The sequence below is a fragment of the Gadus macrocephalus genome, chromosome 10, assembly GCF_031168955.1.
Source record: "Gadus macrocephalus chromosome 10, ASM3116895v1".
Lineage (NCBI taxonomy): Eukaryota > Metazoa > Chordata > Actinopteri > Gadiformes > Gadidae > Gadus > Gadus macrocephalus.
The window spans coordinates 4,118,495-4,146,323 of NC_082391.1; the positions used below are offsets into that span (position 1 = coordinate 4,118,495).

General features: G+C 44.6%; 1 protein-coding gene across 2 annotated transcripts; it reads right to left on the bottom strand.

The window, feature by feature from the left end:
- Positions 1-4: 4 nt before the first annotated feature.
- LOC132465468 (plastin-3-like) lies at positions 5-22,395 on the bottom strand. Of its 2 annotated transcripts, XM_060062105.1 has the most exons (17): positions 22,245-22,395; positions 17,635-17,703; positions 13,596-13,747; positions 13,161-13,290; positions 12,781-12,913; positions 12,090-12,171; positions 11,383-11,548; positions 10,366-10,508; positions 9,384-9,410; positions 9,071-9,166; positions 7,195-7,381; positions 6,328-6,406; positions 5,868-5,985; positions 5,548-5,681; positions 5,010-5,133; positions 4,473-4,597; positions 5-1,577 (listed from the first exon to the last, which is right to left on the bottom strand). In XM_060062105.1, the coding sequence occupies exons 2-17, from the start codon at positions 17,693-17,695 to the stop codon at positions 1,445-1,447; spliced, it is 1,890 nt and encodes a 629-aa protein (XP_059918088.1). In that variant the 5' UTR covers positions 17,696-17,703; positions 22,245-22,395; the 3' UTR covers positions 5-1,444. The 2 variants fall into 2 exon arrangements, with proteins under 2 accessions (XP_059918088.1, XP_059918090.1); XM_060062107.1 differs by lacking the exon at positions 9,384-9,410.
- Between the last annotated feature and the right edge of the window lie 5,434 nt (positions 22,396-27,829).

The window sequence follows — 27,829 nt, forward strand, 5'->3', positions numbered from 1 at the left end:
GAACTGCGTTTTTACATCTGTATTATATTTCTTAACATGTCTATTGATACATCTCCAGTTGCAAGACATTTATTAACTCAAGTTTAGACTTGGTATTAGTAAAATCCCATTTTTGTAATTGGAACCCACAAAGAATAAGACTCAATAGTCAAATCATAATGAACAGTTGAGAATGCTGATTGGCCACATGTTTTGGCAGCAAATTAATGGTATTCTGAAAGTGCTAATGTTAATTATTGCAGTTTGCAATGAATGAAAACAAAAAAAGATGTTCCCTGATTACAGAAGAATTCTGATCGGTTAATTAAAGATGGTGATGATGACATTTTAAACACAGTTTAAGGCAACACTACTTATCTGGCTGGATTCATACAAAAGCTCTTTGGAAATCATTAAAAAGCAGATGTAACAGTGTTTTTTTGTGTGTTGTTTTCAAGGTTATTAATTGAATGTGTTTGTACATAAAAAAAGAAAAGAAAAATGTGTCAAGTTGAAAATAAAAACCTGTACAATCGTATCATCTCAGCTTTGGTCAGAATAGCTCCAGTCTGGAAACTGGCTTAGGCCACAGGTGTTATGCGCACGTTAATCCATGGCTTGGCTCCATTAAATGCTCCCGTAACCCAGAGATACATTCTGTAGGATTGGGCTGACTCATGGTCTTCATGGGACATGAGGACCATAGAGGCAACACCGACATGCTGTATGTGGGCTGGTGGAGACTTCAGGAAGTGAGGCGTGGAGAAGTGAAAGCCGGTGGTGACCTCCCCATAGATAAAACGTCAGCGCATCCCTCTCCCCAAATCATGGTCAGCCTGAGATACGACCCTCCGCAGATTATGCTATTGCTATGGATTTCTGAGCTTGAGGCAGCATAAAGTGTGGCGCCAAATATAACATGCCAAGCTGTCGCCTTTTACAGACCCAGCTCTTATCAGAAGTAGTACATGAGTTGCTCTTCAACGAGTGACACTGAAACAGTCCCAAGATGTATAATCGAACCACACGTTCGTTTTTAAATTGGAAGCGAGCGCTCGATGCTAAGACTGTGAAGTAACGACTGCGATAGCCCTGCCCGTCTCCTGATCAAACGTTGGAGACTAGTTAGTGACGTAGTAGACTAATCTCCGCAAGCGTGGGCGCTTGGTGCATAAAACGGAGCCGACCCATGGTTAGTGGGTTTGTCTGACGCCAACGCCTCTGTGAAGGGTCTACTGAGGATTGATTCAAATGTGTCATGTGGTCAGAGAGGAGTGGAGTCGGTGGAGAGCTGGATCTATGAACGCTGGGTGGACGCTGAGAAGCCCCCCCCCCCCCCCCACCCCCACCCCACCCGCTCTGCATAACCAGCCCCCCCCCCCCCAAGGACAAAACAATCGGGGTGTGTGTGCGTGTGTGTGTGTGTGTGTGTCTTTGTGTGTCTGTGTGGGTGTATGAGTGTCTATTACGCCCTCTTCATGCCCCTCCCCATCAGGCAGGCGAACATGGTCATCACCATCTTGGGGTTCACCTCCACCAGGTCCTCTGGGAGGGCGTACACTCGGGCGCCAATCTTCCTCGCCATGGAAACCGCGTACCTTGTGATGATGTCAGTGGAAGAGGGGTGGGGGAGGGGGAGGGGGAGGACACGCAATCAGTTTGGTAAGGAATTTACATTTTGGAATAGGAAGTACAGGCAATTAATATAAAACATGCAGATGTATTGTATTAGTAGCTTTTCAGAAAAAGCTATTAATGTTATCATTTTAAATAAAGCTATTTATTCAAAGAACTATATCAGGGATAAACCACGATGTTTATTAATAAACCACATACCGTTATTGGAAAATAATGTACGACAGCAAGGTGACGCAATTTCAAGTCATTTATATATCTTATAACTGAAATATATCTAATCATTCAAATTTTTAGATATTACGAAAGTTTTATCTGAATTGACGTGTGTCCCGATAGGACTCACTATATTGATGCACCTAGCCGTTCCAGAATCACTCCAGAATCATGCTGTGACACCATGCTGCCAACAAGGTCACCGTACATATATATGTGTGCCTTATATATCTTATGATAAAGTGAATTGCTTACTTTATATCTTCTTGTGTGCCTTAAAATGTCTTATCATCGAGCCAACCGTTTACTTTATATTGTTACGTATTTTAAGAACATAAGCTGCCTCCACATAGCCTCTAGGAAGCAGATTCAAACACACAAGCTGCATTACCCTCACATAGCCACTAGGAAGCAGGATCGAACACTTAAGCTGCAATAACTACTTTAGCCACAGATAGCAGCACCTTTAGACAGGGGCGGAGCCATTACGTCACCCCGGCCACGCCCACGGCATAGGCCACGCCCACTTGACGCCCTCTAGCGGGTGATTCGAAGTGAAGAGGCCAGAGATCAATAGGTAGACGGTGGAGAGCCACCGGGCCTAAGCCCGGGGGCTTGAAGTAGATCACGGTATTTTCCTCTCCACGCGTTAGATACAATTCCCTCCCTTAAGCTTCATAGTTACCATACCGACTTGGGTAACTTCATAGTTACCCAATCCGGGATTGGACTATTTTCTTCGAAGAATGCTGCAATAATATACCCTTTTTATGTAGTAAATTGAATGCTTAAACATATCTCCTCGTGGAGAAACATTAGAGGAATACAAAGAACGCGTGTCCCTTTAGACCCCATGATATGAGAACACTCGGCATGTGATAACTTATAATAATAATAATCTTAAGGACTCTGATACCGCCGCGCTCGGTTCAGACTCCTTTCTTTTTAGTATTGGTCCTCGGAGAACCCCTTCCCCGACCGAGTCGGAAAGTGTTGGTGTGGTTTGAGAAGGAATCCGCTTTAGCCTTAGTTAGGTTTCACCCCCCCCCCCCCCCCCTCAGCGCTGCCTACCCTTCATCGGGAAAGGCTTGATTAGGATCCCCTCTTAGATTTAGTATAGTTTGGTTAAAATCTACTTTATTTAATCTTGTCCCATCTTACATCTATCCTCTTCTTTTATTGTCTGTCCTTTTCAAATCTATACTCGGTTGTAAAAGTTATTGTGTTTATTGGACCTAAAAATAAATCGACCCGACTACATTTGTAGTAGGTTAACTCAATCGTTCGAGTCCTTTTCCCCGTCGACTCCTCGACCCAGGCAAAGCCGAACGACGCGCTCTCCCAGCTGATCCCCCTCACGGTAAAGTGGCGCATAGTACAGGCAATGGTTGATTGTGACTAGGGGTGGGAATCGAGAACCGGTTCCTACTCAGAACCGGTTCCAACTAACCAATTCCATCGGAATCGTACGCCTCCAACGTTATCGATTCCTCTTAACGATGCCGCACCACGTTTTCCGGTTTACGCAAAAGTTTTGCGACGGCCCTGCGAGATCCGACAACCTTCGAACAACAAGGGCAGCATCGTGGAGAGTAGGAAGCGATCGCAAGTCTGGCTCCATTTCACCAAACGCAATGAAAATTCTGCCGTTTGTAATCAGTGCAATGCTATCATTTCGTGTAAGGGTGCAAACACCAGCAACATGCTAAAGCATTTGTCTACCAAGCATGGAATTAAGGGGGTCATCCCTAAGTTCCCCGGGTCCTATGTTCCCCGGGTTCTATGTTCCCCGCTCGGGGAACATAGGACCCTTTTTTAAAAAAAAAAAGGTCCTATGTTCCCCTTTTTCCCAAAAAGGGTCCTATGTTCCCCTGTAGCCATACATACCGGGGTGCATAGGACCCTTTTTGGGAAAAGCGGGGAATATAGGACCCTTTTCTGGGAAAAGGGTCCTATGTTCCCTGCAATCTATCAATCTTTAAAGATATTTAAACTTTGACGCGACATTCGCGTGATGACAGCCAATCGGCGTTCAACAGCCTGGCCACTGTGTGACATGTGTAACGTAACAGCCAATCAGCGTTCAACCGGCCAACTCAGTGCGGTGCAGTCCGGGGTGAACTGCAGCATGGAGGAGAAAGTGATTGTTGCCGTTTGCGACTCCCGGAGCTCTTTATATGATAGTATATAATATAAAATGTATGTAAAAGAGGTTTTGTTAATCCCAAGGCAAAAGATACATCATTGTTTCGTGTTGACCAAGAGAGATCTTGATCCCGCTAACGGGGGTCAGGTCTGAATTCGTATTAAAGCAACTGTTGTGAAGGGACTTAACAGAGTGACCTGGGTCGGACCGGGTTAAGACTGAGCCGAGCCGGGCCGAGCGCCTCCGTGAAACCGACGAACCACGGAAACAAGTGGGTCTCGACCTAGGTTGGTCCCGGGGAGCGTGCGTGCGACACACACGCACACACACACACCTCTGCGGTGTGTCGTACGCAATAGTTCCTATAAACCACCGCGCGTGCGGTGAGAACACTCGACAGAATAAAAATACATTTCTGAAGCGTTGAACAATGCGGTTGCCGCGGTGTAACTCTAGCTAGCACGCTGTCAGGCATAGAGTCCTATCGGGGCCTTACTTAGCGTTGCTCAGCTTGTCCTCGTCTGCGAGGCTGCCCGTTTTAACCAGGTCAAAGTTCACACTGTTGGGCTGAATGGAGTCGATCAGATCCAGAACTGGACTGCTGTCGCTGATGCTCTTGTCCTAGACGGACAGGATGGTAGACACACATCAACATTAGATGTTATATTCAACCTAAGATCCTTACATTATTTGTTTTATAAGTATTCGTTGATATCATTTAAAAGTTGGAGACGAAACCAAAGTCCCCTAGAATACAATGATCAGATAAGTAACAATTGAGCCAGTCACTAACATTGAATAAATACGTACTAGTACCTATTACAATGTCACCAGCAAAACAAAAGTAGTTACAACTAACTGATGGAAGAAAATCGAGTTTTAAAGTAATAACTTTGAATGATGTGTTTAAAAGTCTGATTTGCAGAACTGAACCGCAGAATTGAACCAGAGAACTGTGCACAGAACTGAAGTGCAGAGCTGAACCAGAGAACTGTGCACAGAACTGAAGTGCAGAGCTGAACCGAGGGCCGACCTTGAAGCTGCGCAGGGACGTGGTCTTCCCGGCGTTCTTCAGCGTCTTGTTCACCCAATTGACGATCAGTTCATCTCCGGCCGCTTCTCCGTCTCCGAGGTCCTCCAGCACGTTCAGAGTGTACCTGGTGGTGCAGCCGCAGACGTTACACCGCTGAACCCCCCCCCCCCCCTCAGGGGTCACACCTGGAGGTCAACCCCGGAGACGTTACACCGCTGAGCCTCCGCAGGGGTCAGGGGTCACACCTGGTGCTGAAACCACTGAAGTGCTCTGGGAGAGAAAGCTGAAACAGCGCAACAGTGTCCCCTAGTGACTCCACTGAGTCACACACACTCCCAAGGATGGAATTGTTTCACGCACCTGTTGACCGGCCCACCCACCCCATACATAAACATCCAATTATTACATTACAGCAGTTATTTTTTTAAAGTAACGTAGGGTTCGCCGCAGGATGCATTTTCAACGCAAAAATTGACAAAATCCAATTCCAACCAAACAGGTGCTTGCTGTGGCTGTGTGGCGGCATGCAGGTCGTCACCTCCTCATTAACTGCCAGACCAGGGCCAGGGTCAGGGTTGGGTTTCCTTCATTCAGGTCCTGACCTCCGATACCGACCAGGGAGAAGCCAGCCGAGGACTTTCCCAACTCCACTGCGTAATTACAATTCTCCAGCTGGACACACAGACACACACACACACACACAAACACACACACCAGATACCATGTGTTTTATTGGCTGGTTTTAGGATTGGCTCGTGGGCCTCTTCTCTTTGTGAAGCACATTATCATCAATATATGTATGATAATGTATTAGATATATGGTTGATATTTGCCCTGTGAGTTCAGGACCACTGCTACCTTCTTCATGATGGCTCCTATCTTGGGGTACGGGGGCCTATTGACTCTGTGGTCCCAGTCCACCTCCACCTTGATCTTCTCATACAGCTGGAGGATGACCAGGGCGTCCATCAGGTCACTGAACACAAAGAGAGAGAGACATTGGACAACACACCAAGTGAGAGAGAGAAAGGGAAGGAGAGAGACAGACAGAGACAGAGACAGAGAAAAAGAGAGAGAGGTACAGAGAGAGAGAGAGACCGACAGACATAGAGACTGACATCAAGAGAGAGACAGACAGACAGACAGACAGACAGACAGACAGACAGACAGACAGACAGACAGACAGACAGACAGACAGACAGACAGACAGACAGACAGACAGACAGACAGACAGACAGACAGACAGACAGACAGACAGACAGACAGACAGACAGAGAGTCATAGAGAGACATAGAGAGACAGAGGGAGACTGACTGACCCGTAGATATGGTGGACGTGAGGTGTGACTCCCAGAGAATTCATCCAGTTGCAGAATGTCCTCTCCTCTCGTGTCTCACCTGGGGGGGAGAGTAGGGGGGAGGTAGAGTGGGGGGAGGGGGGGGGGTATGATTGGGGGGTGAAGTGTGTTTAGTACAGAGAGGGAAAGGACGGGAGAAAAAATATATATTAAGAAAATTAAGAAAATAAGCAGACAATAGTCTGTGATTCGGATCACATTTCTTCTCCCTATTTCCCGTCAGAAATAGGGAGAAATAGGGAGTCAGGGAGAGAGTTCAAATGAGTGGGAAATGTTTGTCGGTCAATCACGTATTGCTAATGGATAATGTAAACGCAATGCACTAGCGTTGTAATGGGACAAACAAAGTTTAGGTCAGGAGAAGTACAATTTGAATAGTTTGCACCCTTATAGGAACTCCCTAATGATGGTGCAGGTCAACTTGCAGTAAGCAGAGGGCTGCGTTTAGGTGGGTGAAGGGAAATGCTGCCGGGTCATTCCGCCCAGTGAACGGATTAAGTGGCTGCCGTTAAATCCTGCTCCTTGTGTGCTCGTTCCTTGAACATTGTGGTTGTTCTTGCGTGCACTCCATACCTGAACCAGCTGCTGGGCAGCTGGGGGAGAAATGCAGCATCTCCTTGTTTTGAATACAATAGTCAAAACAAGCGATGCATAATGTTCAACTCAAAGGAGCTGGCTTATGAGCTGCTCTACTGCTCGTCACTCAAACTGTCTGTCTGTCTGTCTGTGTACGTCTGTTTTTCTCTCTGTGTGTTTGTGTGTGTCTGTATGTGTGTGTAGGTGTCTGTGTGTCTGTGTGTAGGTGTGTGTGTGTGTGTGTGTCCCTACACTCCAGGGTCCACTCCTGGTTGGCTGGCCTGGTGAGTGACGGATGCTTGTTGAACAGGTTGGCTACGAAGGCGAGGTTGAGCTTGCTGTTGCCGTTGACGACGTCACTGGGGGTGACGAACTGCCGGCAGCCCAGACGGTCGGCCTGCTGCAGCATGGCCTCCGCCCTCCGCATGTGGTCCATGTCCTGCACACACACACACACACACACACACACACACACACACACACACACACACACACACACACACACACACACACACACACACACACACACACACACACACACACACACACACACACACACGTCAGTTCATTCATGTCTAAATGTTTTACACTTGAATGTGTAATTTCCCATAATTTGAGCAACAGAATATGTACATTTTATTTTTGGTTTGGAGCCTTTCCACAGATCCTCATAGCAGGGTTGAGAACTTCCCGTTTTATGTCATTGTAACATTTGCTCGGTCTTATTTAAGTTTGTCACTCCCCAGCATGGTGAATCTATATGTACTTTAATTGTTGTGTCTCTACTGGGTAGCTGGTGAACTACGCAGTGTTTTTCTTCACTGTAAGTAGGGGTCTAAAGCAGGGTTGGAACAGGTGTAGGTTGTTAAGTTAATTGTGGGTCTGTAGGTATGCTAGTACTCATGATTAATGTCATGATACACCTGTTCTGCTTGTCATGTTTTACGGGTTAGTAACATCACTATATTCAGTGAAACGGTTTCATTTGGGTCTCAAATGTTGGTGAACAATCCTGTGTGTATAAAGTTGTTAGACTACGGGAAATTCTCTCTGAAGTCAGAAGTCTGCTACCTCCGGAGAGGTCGTTTTCCATTGGCCGCCCACCCTAGTTGAGGGACAGCGACGTGGGTTTTGAAGACCCGATGGGCCCGTTTCTTCTCCGACACAACAGAACGGAACGCATACGATAGAAAATCGTAGGAGGCAGTTCTCTTGCTGGAATGTCCTTTAACAGAAGTATTACTGATTCATTCAGTTATTTTCTTGCACCCTGACCGCATCTTTACTAGAATCACAAACGGACAACTGCGTCAAACGGTGACATTGCGATTCCCCATCCAGCCGGTTCTGACGGCTGGAGGGTGAATCCATTACTAGATTACTGCAGTAAAAGTCCTCTCTGCGCTCCTTTTTATCACAGCCTGTGAGTTCAGTTTCCCCCCTGTAGCTCGGCCCCTCCTGTCTGTGTGGGTTTAAAGGGCTGTTTGATTGCTTACAGGAATGGAACAAGCCCCCCCTTTGTTATTTGCCAGGAAGAGCCCAGCTCGGTGACAGTAGGAGGCTGACAGTAGGTGTAACTACGTACTCTGTGACAGTAGGAGGCTGACAGTAGGAGGGTGACAGTAGGTGTAACTACTCTGTGACAGTAGGAGGCTGACAGTAGGTGTAACTACTCTGTGACAGTAGGAGGCTGACAGTAGGTGTAACTACTCTGTGACAGTCGGAGGGCGACAGTAGGTGTAACTACGTACTCGGTGACAGTAGGAGGCTGACAGTAGGTGTAACTCCTCTGTGACAGTAGGAGGGCGACAGTAGGTGTAACTACTCTGTGACAGTAGGAGGCTGACGGTAGGTGTAACTACTCTGTGACAGTAGGAGGCTGACAGTAGGTGTAACTACTCTGACAGTAGGAGGCTGACAGTAGGTGTAACTTCTCTGTGACAGTAGGAGGCTGACAGTAGGTGTAACTACTCTGTGACAGTAGGAGGCTGACAGTAGGTGTAACTACTCTGTGACAGTAGGAGGCTGACAGTAGGTGTAACTACTCTGTGACAGTAGGAGGCTGACGGTAGGTGTAACTACGTACTCTGTGACAGTAGGTGAGGTGTAACAGAGGGGGTTTACGTACGCTCAGACCGCTCATGTCGATGCTGATCTGCGGCACGTCCTCTTTGCTGCCGTTTGGAGCGATCTGCTGCAAGAGGTGGAAGTACGCCCTGGAGTCCTTCACACGATCAGGAGAAAACCAGTTAAAGAGTCACGCACGAACACACACTCGAGTCAGTCATAGAGCGTACATGATGGGTTGCAAGTATGGGGCCAATTCTAAATTAGGAACCATCTACGTGATATTTTTGCAAGCACAGCATGTTCCTTAAAAAAAGAACTGTATTCTCCAATAGAAGAAAGGAAATCAGTCAGTAAAGATTGGAGGCAGATACCTTCACTGAGTTTGAGAAGTCCCCTATCTAGAGTGCAAGAAGAAGAGGAAAAGGCAGTCAGTTGAAAACCAAGAGGCAGAAACCCCAGAAAGTCCATGTATTTAAACCAAAATAGAATAGCAGGACAGGCTGGTGGTTCAGTGTCTGGATACTTGCTGCAGGTTCAAGTACCGTTCAGTAGAGTAGCAATGCATGTAGGTAGAGTGGTCTGCATGCAAGGAAGAGGTCAGATATGCATACAGGTAGAGCCATATGCATGTAGATAGAGGTGAGGTAGGCGTATAAATATAGGTAGAGGTGAGGAATATATGCAGGTAGAGGTGTATTCATGCAGGTAGAGGAGTATGCATGCAGGTACAGTAGTCAACGTGACCGAAACAGAGTCAGGTGCATGGGATAAGAAGTCAGACGGATGGCAGACCGGCTGTCGGACAGACACTCAGACAAACAGAAAGCACGGCACATTTGCTGTAGCTTTGCATACTTGGATGATTAGAATAAAGGGAGAACATCCATATTAAACACATCGTCTCAGCTACTGCTGAACTTCTGCAAACGTATGGGACGGCACCATCTCTGGCCAAACATAAGCTAGGAGACAAAACGTCTGACATTTAAGGCTTTCCTCATGGCTTCATTTGGTTAGTCAATATAATTGTGTTTTGTAAAGGCATTTATGTTCATGGTGTAGCACAGGCAAGGCCATAGTGATGTGTTAGCATAGTGGTTATATATCCACGGTGTTATCTAGGGCTTCATCGATGATCAAACACAAAGGTCATAACATCCTGGACATTAACACCTTGTTAGAGATCAGAAAATATGGTTATATGTGGGATATTATCGTCGGTCAGTTTGGTGTGGATTAAATCTTCGTTGCCAAGGTTGCTATCATAGCATTGGTCCGCTGCACTGTGTGGTGAGCGTAAGCGCTGAAGGGGTTCAGGGGGGGGTTCAGCAGTGGGCTGTAGGGGTCCCACACCTTGATGTCTGACTGCAGGTTGCTGATGGGCTCGATGCCGGCGTTGTTCAGGTGGAAGTTGGCCCAGCGGAGGAGCAGCTCCTCCGGGCTGAGCTTCATCAGGTCCTCCAGGCTCTCGCCGTCCCGGAGCAGCGCGGCCAGCGCTAAACACACGCCGCCACCACGTCCATTAACGTGCATTCACACAAATGCACATATTCACACACACACTCACGCACATGCACGTATCACACACATTCACAGACATCAAAAACAATTACACACATTCACACACATGAACATACATTAACACACGTTAACAGACATTTACACACATTCACACATCACACACATTCACCACAATCACACACACAATCACACACATCACACGCATTCACAAACATCACACACATTCACAGACATTAAACACAATCACACACATCACACGCATTCACAAACATCACACATTTAAACACATTCAACTCATTCACACATCACACATTCACACACGTTCTCACACATCATACACATTCACACACGTTCTCACACATCATACACAATCACACACATTCACCCACACATTCACACACATCACACGCAATCCCACACATCACATACATCATATACATTCACACATTCACACACATCACACATTCTCCAGCTAGTTGGTGGAAACTCTAAAGCTTCTACTTTGTATATCAAGATACAGAGCATAACTACATGTTCCACTCTCAGTCCCAGGTTGGAACCATTTTGCATATAGTATAGCAAATATAAATCTACATTTTATAACATAAGTTTGCAGGATTTGTTATAGATTGTCAGATAAAGTTAGATGTACCACCCTTTGACGATATAACTGACATTGCTATGGCTACTACCGTCTGATCTGGTTAAGGCTTTCTTTTAATCCTGCAGTACTTTTGAATACGTATTGAAAAGCAAAAGTAGTGTGAGGACCATACATATGCGTCTCCTTGGGTCATCTTGAGACAGGTGTGTGTGTGTTTGTGTTTGTGTGTGTGCGTATGTGCCCACCTTCGTTGCGACTCAGCTCTATGTCCAGGAACAGCCCGATCTTGATGATCTGCCACAGGAGACCCAGCACCAGGTGAGGCTTGCCCTCCCTCAGGTCCTGGGCTCCGATGTTCACCACGTGGCAGCCGATAGCCGAGGCCGAGTTCAGAGCCAGGTTCAGGTTCTCCTGTGGGAGGGGGGGGGAGTCAGAGACCCCGTGCCCACTCATCAACATTACGAGGGTCTCGGTGACGCACTCTGAGGTCAGTGGTCACTCGGCGCTGAAGTATGTAGATCTCTTACGTGTCTCTGTATTGTGTCTTCACACTTTACTGTTTGTTTTTGTTCAAAATAGCGTCATCTATAATCTGGTACGCTGTGTCAAGCGGTGACCTTTGTAAATTAAACTCTATATTAGTATATGACTATAACTGTAGTCTGTATATGTATTGAACTATAGTCTTACTTACTTAAGGTTGGAAATAATTTCATAATTAAACTTTGTAGTCATCATCATTTTATAATAATGTAATTTTGGGTGGAAATTTGCAGGATAGGCCAAGCAACTGTCAATTTAATATTATTGTCAAAGTTATTTTGGACACGTTTCTAATTCACTCAATATTTATCTAACAATTCACTAGTCTAAAAATCAACAACAAACCGGAAATACTGACAAATATTGTGTAAAAGCAGTGCTTGTATTAAAATAACTAAAAATTATGCACCTGTGTGGTGAATGCAGTGAGCTTCTTTTTGTTGATGGTTCTCTCATCAATGGTGTCCGGAACTGAAAGGTTGATCATTTTACTGCAAACAAGGAAAAAGTCCAACCAGGGTTACAAATTTAAAACACCTCGATGCACAGAGCTCTAGCACTTAAATTCAAGGTTGAGAAGAATTATTTCAGGAAGTACTAGTCTGATATAAGTGGCGGTATTGTTTTGCTCTGGGCAATTTACACAAATAAAATATTCAACACACGTGAACACATGTGAAAGTGCTGTAGGATCTAATTTGGGCATATTTAAAACCGAACCCATGATATCTGAAACTCTGCTGCAAGAGGTGGAAGTATGCCCTGGAGTCCTTCACACAACCGGGAGAACAGTTAGCAGAATCACATAACATCACTGAGAAACACACACACACGCACGTCATAATGAGTGTCAGATGGGTTGGAAGAATTCCAAATGACAAGACATCCTAATTTCTGCATGCACAGCATATACACAGCATGTACACAGCATGATATATATAAAGAAATACATATCAATTGTATTTATTTCGGTCTTTTCATATTACGAAGAAAGGGATTGAGCCTAAACCGGGGTTTGTAGACCTACTACTACCAATATTGGAGTGTACCCAATGTTATTTAGTGAACCCGCGTCCCCTGGTGGTCTGACGGAGACTCACCACAGCACTATGCCGTCGCCCACTGCTTGGAACAGGGCGTTGGTGTTGGGGTTGATGGGGATGATGTGGGCACAGTCGGGGTCGTCTTCCAGCGCCGAGTTGATCCAGTTGGTGAAGGCAAAGCACTCTTCATCTGGGCACGGAGAGAGAGAGACAGTGCTGGTAGAGACACTGTTTATTATATATATAAATATCTACATAAACATTTTTTATAGCTCGATGCTAACCACTAAATATCAAACCTTCCAGCAGTAAATCTTGTGTAGTTAACGGTCCAATTTACTGTTCAATCAGATGATGTCTGCCCATATTTGGTCACTGCAAAGTGCTTCCAATATTGGAGTTGTTGGATAATTGAGTGAGTGTGGTTGCACACTAACGAGAGTACGAATGCTGCGTTCCCGTGCTGGACTGCTCGCTGGTGCCCCCGATGGCCAGGATGCCCTCCTTCTTGTTGATGGCCTTCCTAAAGGTCTTGGCTACCTGGTCGTCCTTCAGCTCGGTGAAGATCTGAGGACAAACACATTAACACCATTTAAACCTGTAGTTTTATCCCATCGGGGTTAGAAGTACAGCTAATCCTGGCAGAAATCTATTGAATCGTATATTTTGCCGCTAGTCATTCGTGCTGCAAGCAATGCTGTGATTAATAAAGGGAACTATTAATGGTAAATTATGAGTTTCATTATCAATGCTTTTCTTTCTACGAGTAAATATGTTCACTATACATAATAATTGTCAGTCAGTTGATTGGTCAGTTAATTACACAGTAAATGACTTGTCAGTTAGTTAGTTAGTTAGTCAGTGTTACCTACAGCTATGAATTCTTCAAAGTTCAGTTGGTTGTCTTTGTCCCTGTCCATCTCCTGGACGATCTCCCTGATCCTGAATCCAGGGAGGGCCAAGTTGGCCTCTTTGAAGAGCGCCGTGAGCTCTCTGTCGCAGATAAACCCATTTTCATTCACATCTAAGACCCATGAGAGAGAAAACATGAGTTAATATGTGATTCTACTTTCCTATGATGCACTCACTAGTTGACTGTTTTCAAATGACACATTCCCTATACAGACCATTATTACCGACAGCGCCTGCAATCCACCTCGCACACCTAGCCTGCACACTAGGAGGGGAGGAAGATGCGGGGTGGATCCTAGTCTGCAGCGGCGCATCAAAATGACCCGCAAGCACACTACATCTTCCACCGCGGAGCCCACCCTGCGATTGGCACTTATCAAACAATGCCAGATCAATAACTAATAAAACATTCATTTTAAATGATTTCTTCACGTCCAGGAACTTAGATTTTATGTTTTTAAGTTAACAGAGACATGGCTTCGCGCTTGCGAGTTTACAGCATTTGCTGAACTTCTTCCGCCTGACTGTACCTTCATTAACACCCCCCGGATTACTGGGAAAGGTGGAGGGCTGGCGTCAGTTTTTAAATCCAGCTTCCGCTGCCGCCAAACTCCGTCAAACAGCTTCTCTAGCTTTGAACTGCAACTCTTCGAGATACATGTTCAACCTCCTGTTCTATGTGCTATGTGATCCCGTCCCGCGAAGTTTAATAAGGATGTTATCCAGGATTTCTATGACTTTGTGGCGGGAATTGTCTTGAACACAGATCGCTTAATCATAGGCGATTTTAATATCCATGCGTGTTGCGACTCCCGGCCCTTAGTTAAAGACTTCTTGAATCTCATTGACTCTTTTAACCTCAAACAGTCCGTTACGGCCCCGACGCATGAAAAGGGTCATACACTAGACCTTGTTCTGTCCCATGGCTTAAATGTGTGCATTAGTGAAATTTGCGATGTGCCGATTTCATACCATTTACTGGTGATGTTCACTCTGACTTTGCCTGGCGCTCAGGCTTCAACGCGCGCTGAATCCGTTGACCGCGTCACAGTTTTCCGTCGCTTTTATTGACTCTATGCCTCCCACCACAAGTGACTTAGAAAATATATCTGCGGAGGAGATACTCAGTTCTTTTAATTCTACCTGCTCTAATATTCTGGACTTGATTGCACCTTTTAAAGATAGACGCCCCAAACCTGTCACTGAGCCGTGGCTCAATGACTACACTCGTACTCTCAGACGCACATGTAGGCGTGCCGAGAGAAAATGGAAGAGGGACAAACTCTATGTCTCCCTTGGGATTTTAAGAGAAAGTTTAGCAAAATACCAGAAAGCCGTTAAATCTGCGAAAACCCAATTCATATCCAACCTTGTGTCCAAAAACAGCCATAGGCCCCAGGTTCTTTTTGCCACTCTAAAAAATCTCATTAATCCCTGCAACTCTCCTGCTGTTGTGCCATCACTCCCTTTATGTGAACAATTTCTTGCGTTCTTCATCGATAAAATCTCTGCAATCAAATCTTCACCTCCTCTGTCCACCGTAGATCCAGCGGCATCTCCTGTATGCCTACTGTCTTCGAGCAGTTCTACCCACTGTCGCTCTCTGAGCTATCGCAGGTGGTTACAAAATTGAGACCTTCACAATATCCGCTAGACAGTATTCCTGCCAGATTACTGAAAGACGTGTCTAACACTGTTGGCCCATACATTTTAACGTTAATAAACACCTGCCTTTCCTCAGGCTGTGTTCCATCTGTTTTTAAACATGCTATAGTCCAGCCAATTATAAAAAAAAACACAACCTCGACCCCTCTGTTCTCTCCAGCTTTAGGCCTATCTCTAAGCTTCCCTTCCTCTCTAAAGTGTTAGAAAAAGTGGTTTTAGAACAACTGCAGGTACACCTGGATCTTAATGACATAACAGAAAAGTTGCAGTCTGGTTTTAAATCACGCCACAGCACAGAAACGGCACTTTTAAAAAATCTTTAATGATCTTCTTTTAACTGTTGACTCGGGGAGCTCTGCTGCGCTCGTGCTTTTAGACTTGACTGCTGCCTTTGACACAGTCGACCACCAGATTCTTCTATCCCGCCTGGAACACTGTGTTGGTATTACTGGAAATGTCCTAAAATGGTTCAAGTCATATCTGTCCAAGAGAACCTTCTCTGTTCATCTAGGCCAGTACTCCTCAGCTGCAGCCCCACTAGTCTGTGGGGTCCCCCAAGGCTCTATTTTATCTCTTCTTTTTGCGTTATATCTGCTGCCCCTAGGTTCCATTTTTAAAAAACACAACATTTCGTTCCACTGCTTCGCAGATGATCTACAAATATACCTGCCGTTAAAATCAAACAAAGAATCAACAAATGCATTGTCAAACTGTCTGAAAGATGTGAAAACCTGGTTGGAACTTAACTTCCTATCACTAAACAATGATAAAACCGAAATAATTGTTTTTGGCAAATCCGAACTGCTGGATGGCTTCGACAGTGTTCTTGGTCCCCTTGACTCCTACAGCCGCCCTTCTGTCAGAAACCTCAGTTATTTTCGACAAAGGTTTTAAATTTAACAAGCAAATAAGCTCAGTCGTGAAGACAAGCTTCTTCCAGCTGCGACTCCTAGCGAAAGTAAAGCCGTATCTCCCACCAAAGGACTTTGAAAGAGTCATTCACCTGTTCATAATGTCCCGTCTAGACTACTGTAATTCTCTATACTTTGGTGTGGACCAATGTCTGCTCCGTCGCCTGCAACTGGTCCAAAATGCTGCTGCACGTCTCCTCACTGGAAAAAGGCGATATGACCACATTACCCCTGTCCTGGCCTCTCTCCACTGGCTTCCTGTGGTTTTTAGAAATCAATTCAAAATTCTGTTGTTTACTTTTAAATCTCTACATGGGCTGGCACCTAAATATATGTCAGAGCTGGTCCGCATCCATGCTCCATCTAGAGAAATTCGGTCAGCTCAGCAGATGCTGCTGGATGTACCCAGGTGCAGACAAAAAACAAAAGGCGACAGAGCCTTCGCTGTGGCCGCTCCTAATCTCTGGAACAGTCTCCCCCTGAGTCTGAGAACTGCCCAGTCTATAGACCAGTTCAAAACACAACTAAAGACTCACTTTTTTACATTGGCTTTTAATACAGATTAAGATTTTATTTTATCTTATTCATTGTTGTTGCTAATATGCAATATTAAGCCTTCTTGTTCTTTGTTTTGTTTTTTTATATTGTATTTGTGTACAGCACTTTGGTCAACTACTGTTGTTTTAAAATGTGCTATATAAATAAACTTGACTTGACTTGACTTGACTCACTGAAGGAATGACGGCAGTATTCACATTATTCAAATATATTTTCCACTCATGACAGGGTGCGTGTGTGTGTGCGCGTGCGTGCGTGCGTGTGTGTCTGAAAGACAGAGGAAGGTCAAAAGCTTTGACATGCCATTCAAATCCTAGTAAAAACGTGTTGGAGCTATCTGCTTGTAAATACACAGCTGCAAACAGTCAAATAAAACAAAACTTTACAATGTAGATAATACAGAACACACACCAAAGCGACTGAATGGTTGAGTAAACCCAATAATTCAATCCATAGCATAGCAAATCTAAACCACCTGATAAACGCAGATGCAAATTGTTGTGTATGTGGGGGTTGTTCATGGCTTTACTTAGTGAACAATGCAAACGTAGAGTCTATAAAGTAACCACTTTGGAATGTTCCATGCACCCCTTGCGTAACGGACTGCAATCAAATACACACCTCAGTCCCACCCTCTCCAGTCCACCTTTGGGGCATGATGTTGTGTGTAGGTGTAACCTTTCCACACACACACACACACACACACACACACACACACACACACACACACACACACACACACACACACACACACACACACACACACACACACACACACACACACACACACACACACACACACACACACACACACACACACACACACACACACACACACACACACACACACACACACTTCACTCACCGACTTTCTTGAAGGCCTCTCTGAGCTCCTCCATCTCGTCTGCGTTGAGTTTCCCTGGCATGGTGGCTCCTGGCGGTGGGGGGGGGGGGGGGGGAGCAGACAAGAGGGTTCAGTTTCACATTCAATCCCGTGTCTGACAATAACGTTCGGTGATCCAACCCCAAAGTCTCAAAGGCTTCGAGGCACGCAGCAGGAAGGAACCCTTTAATTTAAAGGCCCACTATGCAACTTCGGGCATTTCTTCGCTGTTTTCTTGGTTTTGGCACGCACATTTCTCTACACAGCGCCCCCTACAGCTTCGTAGTAGATATTTCACAACACTGTCGTAACAACTCGTTGACGACCCTTCCCCATGCACTTCTACGCGAGCCATGTGCATTTGTTTTCAAAGAAGCCGGCGAATGCGTGGAGCCATGTCCGAAGTAGATGTTCATAAAGTGTAGGCAAGGTTATACATTTTTTAAATGGTGTATTTGTATTGCAATATCATAAATCCATCCTTTTTTATAGTTGACGGGGAGAATTTATATCCTAGATTATAATTGTTATATCTTAGGTTGAACAGAACAATCAGTGTAAGAGGTTTGGCCAACATAATAATCTAAATAAACAAGAACCTGGATTCGGGGATTCAGTCTGTATCTGGGGTACGAGACGGACGAACAGCAAAACACCCATGGAAACAAAGGTGTTTATATGGTTGCAACCAAGCAAGTTAGAAACATACAGGGCTCACAACAAAACGGTCGAGAAAACAAACGGTCGAGTATCCTTTTCTCTTCTTCTGTTCCTCCGACATTGGGTTTCTCTGTCTCTTTTTAGTCGGCTGATCTATGATGAATATAACAATCCCTTAGTTACTTGTGTTTATAGCCGGTTCCGTGTTTGGGGGTCTGTGCCGTAAAGCACCAACGCCCGGAGTTCAGAAAATTGTACTTTCAACGCTCCAACGCGTGACGCTTAGCCACGATAGCCAATCAGCGTGGAGCTTGACCCGACGTCACTGGCAGAGAGTAGTGACCCTTGCACAGAAGCATACGGCCGACATCTTTCTTTATTCTGGGTGGAAATAGTAACATAGTTATGCCATTAAATGCGTTTATGGAAACATTTTTAGCGAGAAATGTGCATTTTACTTTCATAATGTTCGCTCGGTGAATGTGAAGGATGTTTGGTTTGATAGTTATGACGAAGAGTAAACGCTCCGTTCACTTGCATGGACAGAGTCTCTGGTTGCTAAGCAACCTCAACGTCTTGGCGGACTATTTCTCTGCTGATCAACACTACGAATGCTGGAAACACACCAGACACACCATGTGAAGTTATTTAACCCGATTATCGTTATTTATGAGTCCTTAGCCCAAGTGAAGGAGTTCAAGTACCTCGGGGTCTTGTTCGCGAGTGAGGAGACTATGGAGCGTGAGATTGGCCGGAGAATCGGAGCAGCGGGGGCGGTATTGCGTTCGCTTTACCGCACCGTTGTTACGAAAAGAGAGCTGAGCCGCAAGGCAAAGCTCTCGATCTACCGGTCGATCTTCGTTCCTATCCTCACCTATGGTCATGAGGGTTGGGTGATGGCCGAAAGGACGAGATCGCGGGTACAAGCGGCCGAGATGAGTATTCTCAGAAGGGTGGCTGGCGTCTCGGGATAGGGTGAGAAGCTCAGTCATCCGTGAGGAACTCGGATTAGAGCCGCTGCTCCTTTACTTAGAAAGGAGTCAGCTGAGGTGGTTCGGGCATCTGGCAAGGATGCCCACTGGGCGCCTCCATTGGGAGGTGTTTCAGGCACGTCCAGTGGGGAGGAGACCTCGGGGAAGACCCAGGACTAGGTGGAGAGATTTTATCTCAACACTGGCCTGGGAACGCCTCGGGATCCCCCCGTCAGAGCTGGTCAATGTGGCCCGGGAAAGGGAAGTCTGGAGCCCCCTGCTTGAGCTGCTCCCCCCGCGACCCGACCCCGGATAAACGGATGACGATGAGATGAGATCGTTATTTATATCCGAGATTATTTAATCTAACCCGATCTAAACTCTATCATGCACCCAAACACGGCGGCGTTTGGGTTTCCTACCTCGGACTCTAGCGCAGCCACAGGCGCGTTGAACCATTTTTGTGACACACAATGATCAAGCGTCAGGTTAGGCGCGTTACTCGCGTTATCCAACGCGAGTAACACGGTTGGTGTGGCCGTACCATTAGTCGATTGATCCATGATGAATGCAACAATTGCCTCGCAACTGGCTGTTTATATCTAGCCGGTGCCATGTTTGGGTGTGTGTCTGTGCCGTAAAGCATTTTCGAAACTACAATCTGACTAGATTTTCGAGGATACTTCCGTTGCGTCACATCCGGATTGTCCCGGTCCGAGCAGATCAAGTTGCATATGCGCTTTTTCACTGGAGAGGCGACATGGGTAAATGACACACCCACCAATCGACCCAGAAATGGATGCAGAACCATCAGCATAACTCTCAACCTGCATACTTAATGTAATTTTGGCTAAAAAAAGTTGCATAGTGGGCCTTTAAAGGTTAAAATGCTACCTTTACAATTTTCCAAAAAAAGTGATTAATAACAAGGAAATCTGAGAAGAAACGAGAAGACTGGTTTTGTTTGGTTTCATGATGGGAGCAATAGAGGCGTGGAAGTTTGGGTATCAACTTTCAACCACCTGGGGAAATGCTCAAAACAGTTGAGCTGCCTGTGAACGAGTACAAGCATTCTCAGAAGGTTCACACCGATCCCTTAGAATTACAGTTATTATCCACCGTCACAAAATCAACACCCAGGAGGTTCCAGGTCTTTTGTTGACAACCTTGACTTGTTAGACTTCCTTATTTAGTCACCCTAATATTAAGTTGCTTTTAATTATTGTGATTGTTTGATTGACCAGCTAAAGAACAAATGAAAATTACAAAACAGTTTACTTTTCTTTAACTGTACATTTGGAATTAATTTGGATCATGCCTACTCTATGCTAGTTGTTACATAGTATCAGGCTTACTGAAGAATGAATTCAGAAATTTGGCAACCAATCCTGAAAAAATTGCAATTCAGAATCATCCCACTACCGCCGTGATCCAGTTTCAGGGAAATGCCTGTATGAGCACATCCTCCTCGTATAAATAACCTAGCTACAACAGAGCTGTTCCATGCAGATAAGGCCTTATTACAGTAACCACACGTTAAAGTCACATCACTGCCCCCACCCACCGAATTGTCAATCATGGAGGAGTGTACAAAACACCAACAACTACACCTCGGTGGAGTTGGTGGAGTTTGTGCTGTTTTATTCACTCCACCATTCATGCTGAGATGTTTTCAGTTCTGAGCTCTGATAAATTATTGTAGGCTACTTTGAGACCCTTGACTTGGAACACAACAACATTCATCAGAGGGAGTAATGTTGTTGGGACACTGGCATTGTGTTCCTCCCAGCTCACCAGCCGGACAGACAGTCTGGGCAGCTCTTACGAGAACTACATTGCTTTACAACGCCCAGCACAACAAACCTACCACCATTGTGCTAATAGTCTTCTATTTACATTTAGACTAGACAGTGAAACCTCATTTGTATATAGCTCAGACTCAGATAATGGTTTTCACGTCTACCTTTTCTAATGTAAAGGGAAGCTGAGCTGTATTCCAATGCCATGTGTAGCTTTTTGACTATGCGACTTTGCATGATCAAAGATTTAAGAAATGTTCTTTGACAAGTAGATATGTCCGAGTGTCAAATTATGATGCGTTTCTGTCAGGGCATTAATTGAATAAGGCAACTGATTCAACATTTTGAGTTCAACATTCAAAAGCCATGATTCCTGTCCGAAAGATTGTAGTCCACTTCCTTATCAATTGCGAGAGCCTGCTCATCATCCACCGATTTATAATTTCTGGGCCATTACCATTCAAATCAGATTCCAATTTGCATCCTGCAATAACAACATTGCAGGCAATGGAGTCGCAGAGCATACAAGTGCTTCACTGCAGCTGAGAAGAGGAGTGAAAACAGTGGCATTGTTTCAGGCAAGCTCGTTTGCAGCTCCTGGCAGGTTCCTGGTGAGCAGCATGGGGCCCCAGACAGCCATGCAACACGCTGAGACACGCAGCAGACATCAGCCCACCGGGAACCGCAGTTTTGACACACAATCAGCAGTCAGATTATTAGATTGCTTAACAGATGATGGTTTGCTCCAAAATAAACAGATATTGTGCAAAAAATACTAATGATCCACTGAATGCCCTGGGTGAGAGTCTGCAGCTCTTTGGAGATCCCGATCGATGAGCGCGTAACGCGTTCTGTCTGATCACAGAGCAGTTCATCAATCAGATTTTTGAGTATGCGGGTATACGCGCAGTCTGCTCTGTTAAAAGCGTGATAAACAATTATGCACTGCAGTCCGGATTTCTACCATTATGCCATTATACATCCGATGATTCATCGCCCTAAATAAGTGTTATGAAATACTAATTAAAACGCAGAGTTTTGGGGCTATCCCATGCAAAGAACTGACAGCAGCACGTTTGCTGCAACAAGGAGTAGAATCGTCTCTTTGTTAAAACCATTACGTTTAGCATTATGTTCATGCATGAAATGGACCTTATCTTACCTGAGATCGCTGGTTAAAAACCCGGAGATTCAATGAGATAAATGAACCGACCGTCGGTTCTATTGATGCCCGTTTCTGTCCCGTTGTCTCCCGTTCTCGCGCCGGGAGGAGCCCCGCCCTTGCACGCCACGCCCTTCCACCGCGACCCTCCAATCCTCCTCCCTTCGTGCAAAGGGAGCCCATCCGCAACTGGGCTTATATTAAGAAGCATGGTTAGCCAACATAGGCTACACATATAGTAAGAAGGTATCTATGTGTAGGCCTGTCTTCCATTATTTTGGCTGCACACACGTTGTCATTCCATAATGAACATGTAGATGTGTGTGTAACATTGGCCTATATAACACATTATTCTTAATGTGACAAGCAAGCAAGAAAAGCAAAAGCGTAAGTAAACTTGAATTACCATTGAAGAATAGTCTGTCCAGAAACGAATTATTTGGGACTTAATAGTCTATAGGAAGAATAGGGTCATACACTGAGCAATCTTTTACAAACAGCTTACAATTTATAGTAGGCCTACGATTGTGCCACATGTTCTAGGACTTCTAGTCTATGTAGAAAGCCCTTCTCATAGTGCTGCTCAAGAGGCTTAAACGAGAAATAGCAGCAAACGTCTGAAGCTGCAAGCTTTCTTTCACACAGCCAGGGGACCGACCCTAGACAAACATGTAGCGAGCCGATCCACTGCTGATCAATACCCTGATAGCACTTAGGAACTTATACAACAGCTCTCTCATTTTGTTGTACTGTTTCTCAGATGCATAAACGCCGTTCACTTTAAATCTACATCATAGTGTGTATTAAACGTAGGCCTACATTACGTTGTTGATAACTGTACGGATTGCCCAGTTCTGTCAATGAGCGTTTTAAGGGAAGAACCGTGTGGTGAATGGTTGATTCTGCTACCGGTCCCTGCATGTTTAGATTCCTTCCTCTCCCTCCCTTTCCCAACCTATCTCTTCCTGTCATCCCTCCTGGTATTTCTCCATGTGTATCCCCATCCAACCTCCTCTGTACCTTCTCTCTGTTTGGGCGGGGAGAGAGAAAGATACAATATCTGTGTGGCGAGATTCTTATGCTATGTATGTACTGGAATTAAAAGGTATGCCCGTTAGTTTTCTGCTTTATCCTTCTTGTAGAGCAATGATTGCATCTGTATTGTAGGTTTTTTTTGGGGGGCATTCTTTCTTTATATTAAAATAACTTAAAATGTTTATTAGGTTAGCTAATTAATTTGCCACTGAAACCCCAGCATAGATTGACCCCTATATATATATATGTATATATATTTGATACAGCGTAACCTTTAGTTTCAGGATTCAGGGTCACCCTTCACCGTATATTGATCATAAAGCCTGTCAGTGATTGGCTGAGAGATGAACGAACCATGGCCCTAAACTTCCAATGAACTTCATGGAGAGATAAAACAGGAAGAGTTCCGACAGCTGACCCTTGTGGTTCACCACATTTTACAGGAAGTTTTACGGATGGACTCACGAGGACGTTACTGTGGTCTGCAGAAATAAAAGCTGCAATTAAGTTCAGAAGCGAGCAGCATTGCGAGAACCAGCCAACAATAAAACAGAACAGTCTCAACAATGTTAAAACTATGCCATCTGAATTCTGAACAATGAAAACTCAAACCACAAAATAAAATTGGCAGACAGGCAGGCAGGCAGGAGGGCAGACAGACACACGGATTGTATTGTGACAATGCTTTGCCCTGCTTGGCCGTGCAGTTCAGTCCTTGGAGAAACAGCCTTCGTTTGAAATATTCCTGGCTGTGTGCAGATTCCAGCCCACCTCTCCCCCAGGCTACACAGCTAACTCTAACGTTCACCCTAACCCTGAACCTAACCCTGACCCTAGTCCAGAGTTACATTGCACTAAGACAGCAAACAGCTCTGACTTCTCTCATGCCATCTAGAAAGTACAGTTAGTGTTAGGTCTGTGTAGACCTAACACTTACACACACGAGGGAGAGGACGAACAAGACACTCAGTGTTCTGTGTGACTGCAGCCCGAGGGGCAGACCTTGGCTTTTGGTCAAAGCGGGTGTTTGGCCTGAACATTTTTAGCTGTGTCGTGTGATAACATCCAGGGCATGTCAACAAGGCAGCCGCTAGGTCAGCAGATTCACCTTTGCTGGTTGTTTATCTGCCCTAGAGTAAAATATCGGTTTAATGCGGTTACGAATGGGAATAAGACTGTATTTGCGACCGTGAATGTGTGTGTGTGTATAATCAATCAGAGGGAGAGTACAGAGAGAGAGAGAGAGACGGACAGATAATGAGCGATGGAAAGGGAATCAGAAACAGAGAGGAAGTGAGAGAGACAGATAGTTTATTGTGCCCTTTGGCAGGATGAGGGCAATAATCTTAAACTCATGACTAAAGTTACTAATAAACACACACAGCTGGGTCCCAACCTTTGCATGTCGCTATGCCTGTACATGTGTAAGCCTGTATGTGTGTACGTGTATTTTCTGCTAACGGTTAATTCTTAATAGGATTGGACCTCCCATTCATCTCACAGCGGAGCCCTCCTGACAGGAGCTACTGAATCGCCAATGATTGATTTTGATGCGCAGGAGCAGGTAAATAGAGAGTTACTTCCCGATTCGAAAGAAAGACATCATGATCATCATTGTACATGATTACAGACTAACTACAACTTAATAAGGGCCTCAATGGAATCATGTGTCTGAGACTGATGACCGTTACTTGATTCAAAAGGACCGGTAATTTGATCACATCCTTTATGAAAGAAAACTTCCAGGAAAGATCATTTGCAGTGTAAACATATCTGTATAATGCTGAGAAAGGCCGCCCCTGTTCTCCCACACACTGAGATCAACCCGGCCCAGCTCCCACAACAGGTTCAGCGTGTTTTGTTTGGTAAAAACTTGTGCATCCTGGGGTCATTTAAAAATCACAAAATTTCAGTGGAGGTGATGGAGGAGATGAGGTAACGTCCTGTGTTTGTGAGCCGGCGGCAGTAAAACAATAAGGTTGACCCAGGTCAAAAACAACAGGACTGCTTCAAAACAACGGGAATGCTTTAGTGCTGTTGTGGGTTTAAGGACAACAATTCTGCCCTTTGGGAAATGGAAGCCTCCTTATAGGGGTGTTATCATTGGACAAATAGCAGGTTTTTAGCAGGCTTATTGTAACCAGTCCATTCCAGTTCACACATCTTGTCCCCTTATCACGACCCAAGGAGGCAAACATTTAGGTATATAAATGATAAATATATAAATGATATAAATAATAAACCAGGTGTGACTGCGACACACCTGTGTTTCTGGCTAGTACACACAAGACACAATACATAAACAAACAATCCAGGTGTATGACCAACATTACAGGGCAAGAACAGTGATCTGCCTGCAGACCACACCCACCTCCAGGCCCCCTCCTATTTTGTCTGCTTTTCCTTATTTGGTCGTTCTGCCAATCTAGCTGCTGATTGGCTGGGAAAAGCATTCTTTTTCTTGAAGGTTTCAACACGTGCTCTTGTACAGGCATGAAAAATAAAGGCAGGCAGGCGTTTGACTACACACAAAGCAGCTATTTGGTCGAAGCTGCCTCACACATAGTTTTAAGACTGTTCAAGATAAGGCCTCACACATTGACGCAAAAAACATACCCATGTATTAGGTACAGTTTCAGTCATAGTCTTCAGCAGAGAAGTATATTCACCTTTTTATTTAATATCTTGAAAATATATTTTCTATTAATTAATTGAAACATTGCATCCCAGGGATTGGACATTTTTCTGGTTCATTGATTCCCCTTAGGCAGCGCAGGTACAAATGTTGTACAAAAGCTAGCATCGGTGTTTCAGAGTATCAGGAGGGCACACATCCGTGAAGCTGTCTTGGAATATTATGAACTCATGTAGTGGGTAGGCATGAAGAACACATAAAACATGGAGAACATATAGACCAGTGGAAAAACTGCTGCCTGTAGTCTACGAGACTGCTGGCAGAATTTTAAAGACATTGCTTCTAACCGGGTTCATACAAACATAAACACATATATATTTTCAGTCTATGTAGTAGTGAATATAATAAGTGTGTTTGCAAAATGAGCCACACTATTGTTTAATTGTCTTATTTTTGTTCAGCCAATTTTTGTTAATTATCTACTCCTACAGTTTGAGGTAGGGCCTATGTACACCAAATCCATAGCAAAAGATTGGGCACATATCAATGCAATGCACATCTACTTTTAGAAACCAACCATTGCAGACTGAATATTTATAATATTATTATTTAATATGGAAAGTGAATGGGACTAAAGTGCTAAAATCCTCCAAACCTGAACACCTGTTGTCAAATGAATTTAGCATATGTAGACCGGAAGTAGGAGGATCTCTAAAAGTTTTGTCCCGCTATGACCACAGGGTAACTCTTCGTCAAACACGACTTTTATACAATGTAAACATCAAGCCAATAAAAAAGTAATGCTTGGAGCTTTTTCATCATCTGTTCACAGTATGCAATGAACATGAAAAGAAAATATTTATTTTTATTATTTTATTTTGGCAGACTTCATTTCTAAATCTCTGCAGCCTGGTACACAATGCTCCTCAGCCTGGGAGCAGCCCGCGGACCGGTGGTTGCTAACCCCTGTCCTAATGCAATATTGGTTCATTTAGGTGTGTCCCGTCTTTTGAACCAATCAATTAATTGGCATTACATTACATGCTACATGCGTTTCAGACAGATGCCTATATATGAACTGCAGATTTATTTTTTCTTGTGCTTGCATGGCATTGGGATATTGATCTTTCTTGAACAGTACCCATTAGAGAATTGTATCATGAAAACATCATTAAAACACTGCTTCTGAAATGTACATTAAACAATCTGGGCAGCTCCATCTTCTCTGGTTGAAGTTTGGTTTTCTTATGCATAATGGTGCAGGAGGAGTTGGCTGCTTAAGAGCCTCAAATAAAAGAGTTATTGACAGGGAAATGCAATTCAGTTGGCCATTTATTGCCTCCATTCAGTATAATCAGAGAACCAAAGGCATAAATCAATAATCAATACATTAAGCTATCCATAAATCAGATGAAAATGTAATCAAACGTGGAGTCACAAACATCCAACAAACGGTCAAGATAGCCACTTGCATTGTCATTTTTTGTAACGCTTGAGGGAGGCAGGACTGAAGACACCTGGACGAGACTCCGATCAGGTAACGGTCTCTACGCCCACTAGGGGCAGAGTTCCTCAGCAGCACAGAGGGACCCCTGGTAACGTCCTGCTTGTGAAGCTGCTTCGTCCTACTGACCACCTGTCTTGGCCTGTCATTTAAACTCAATGAGACTTCTCCTGGTTAAATAAAAAAAATAAAAATATGAGCGAAAGGAGGGTCTGCACACTGTTTAAATGCTCCAGAAGTAGATTTATTTACAAACAGGCAAGCTGTCGGTTAGAGCCACTGTGTGCTGCCCTGATAATATATCTGTGGCTATAGGCAGGCCATTCTCAGTGCAGGTTTGGTAACACTGTTTTGGAGGAATATTTTCTGGATAGTACAGTCCTACCTTTTGTCCAGGTTTCACCATTTAAA

Coding starts and splice junctions, on each gene's coding strand:
- LOC132465468 (XM_060062105.1), bottom strand. CDS start 17,695: ATGCCAGGGAAACTCAACGCAGACGAGATGGAGGAGCTCAGAGAGGCC. Junction 12,172..12,780: donor GGCGACGGCATAGTGCTGTG/GTGAGTCTCCGT, acceptor CCTTGTTTGCAG/TAAAATGATCAACCTTTCAG. Junction 11,549..12,089: donor TCACTGCATTCACCACACAG/GTGCATAATTTT, acceptor CCCCTCCCACAG/GAGAACCTGAACCTGGCTCT.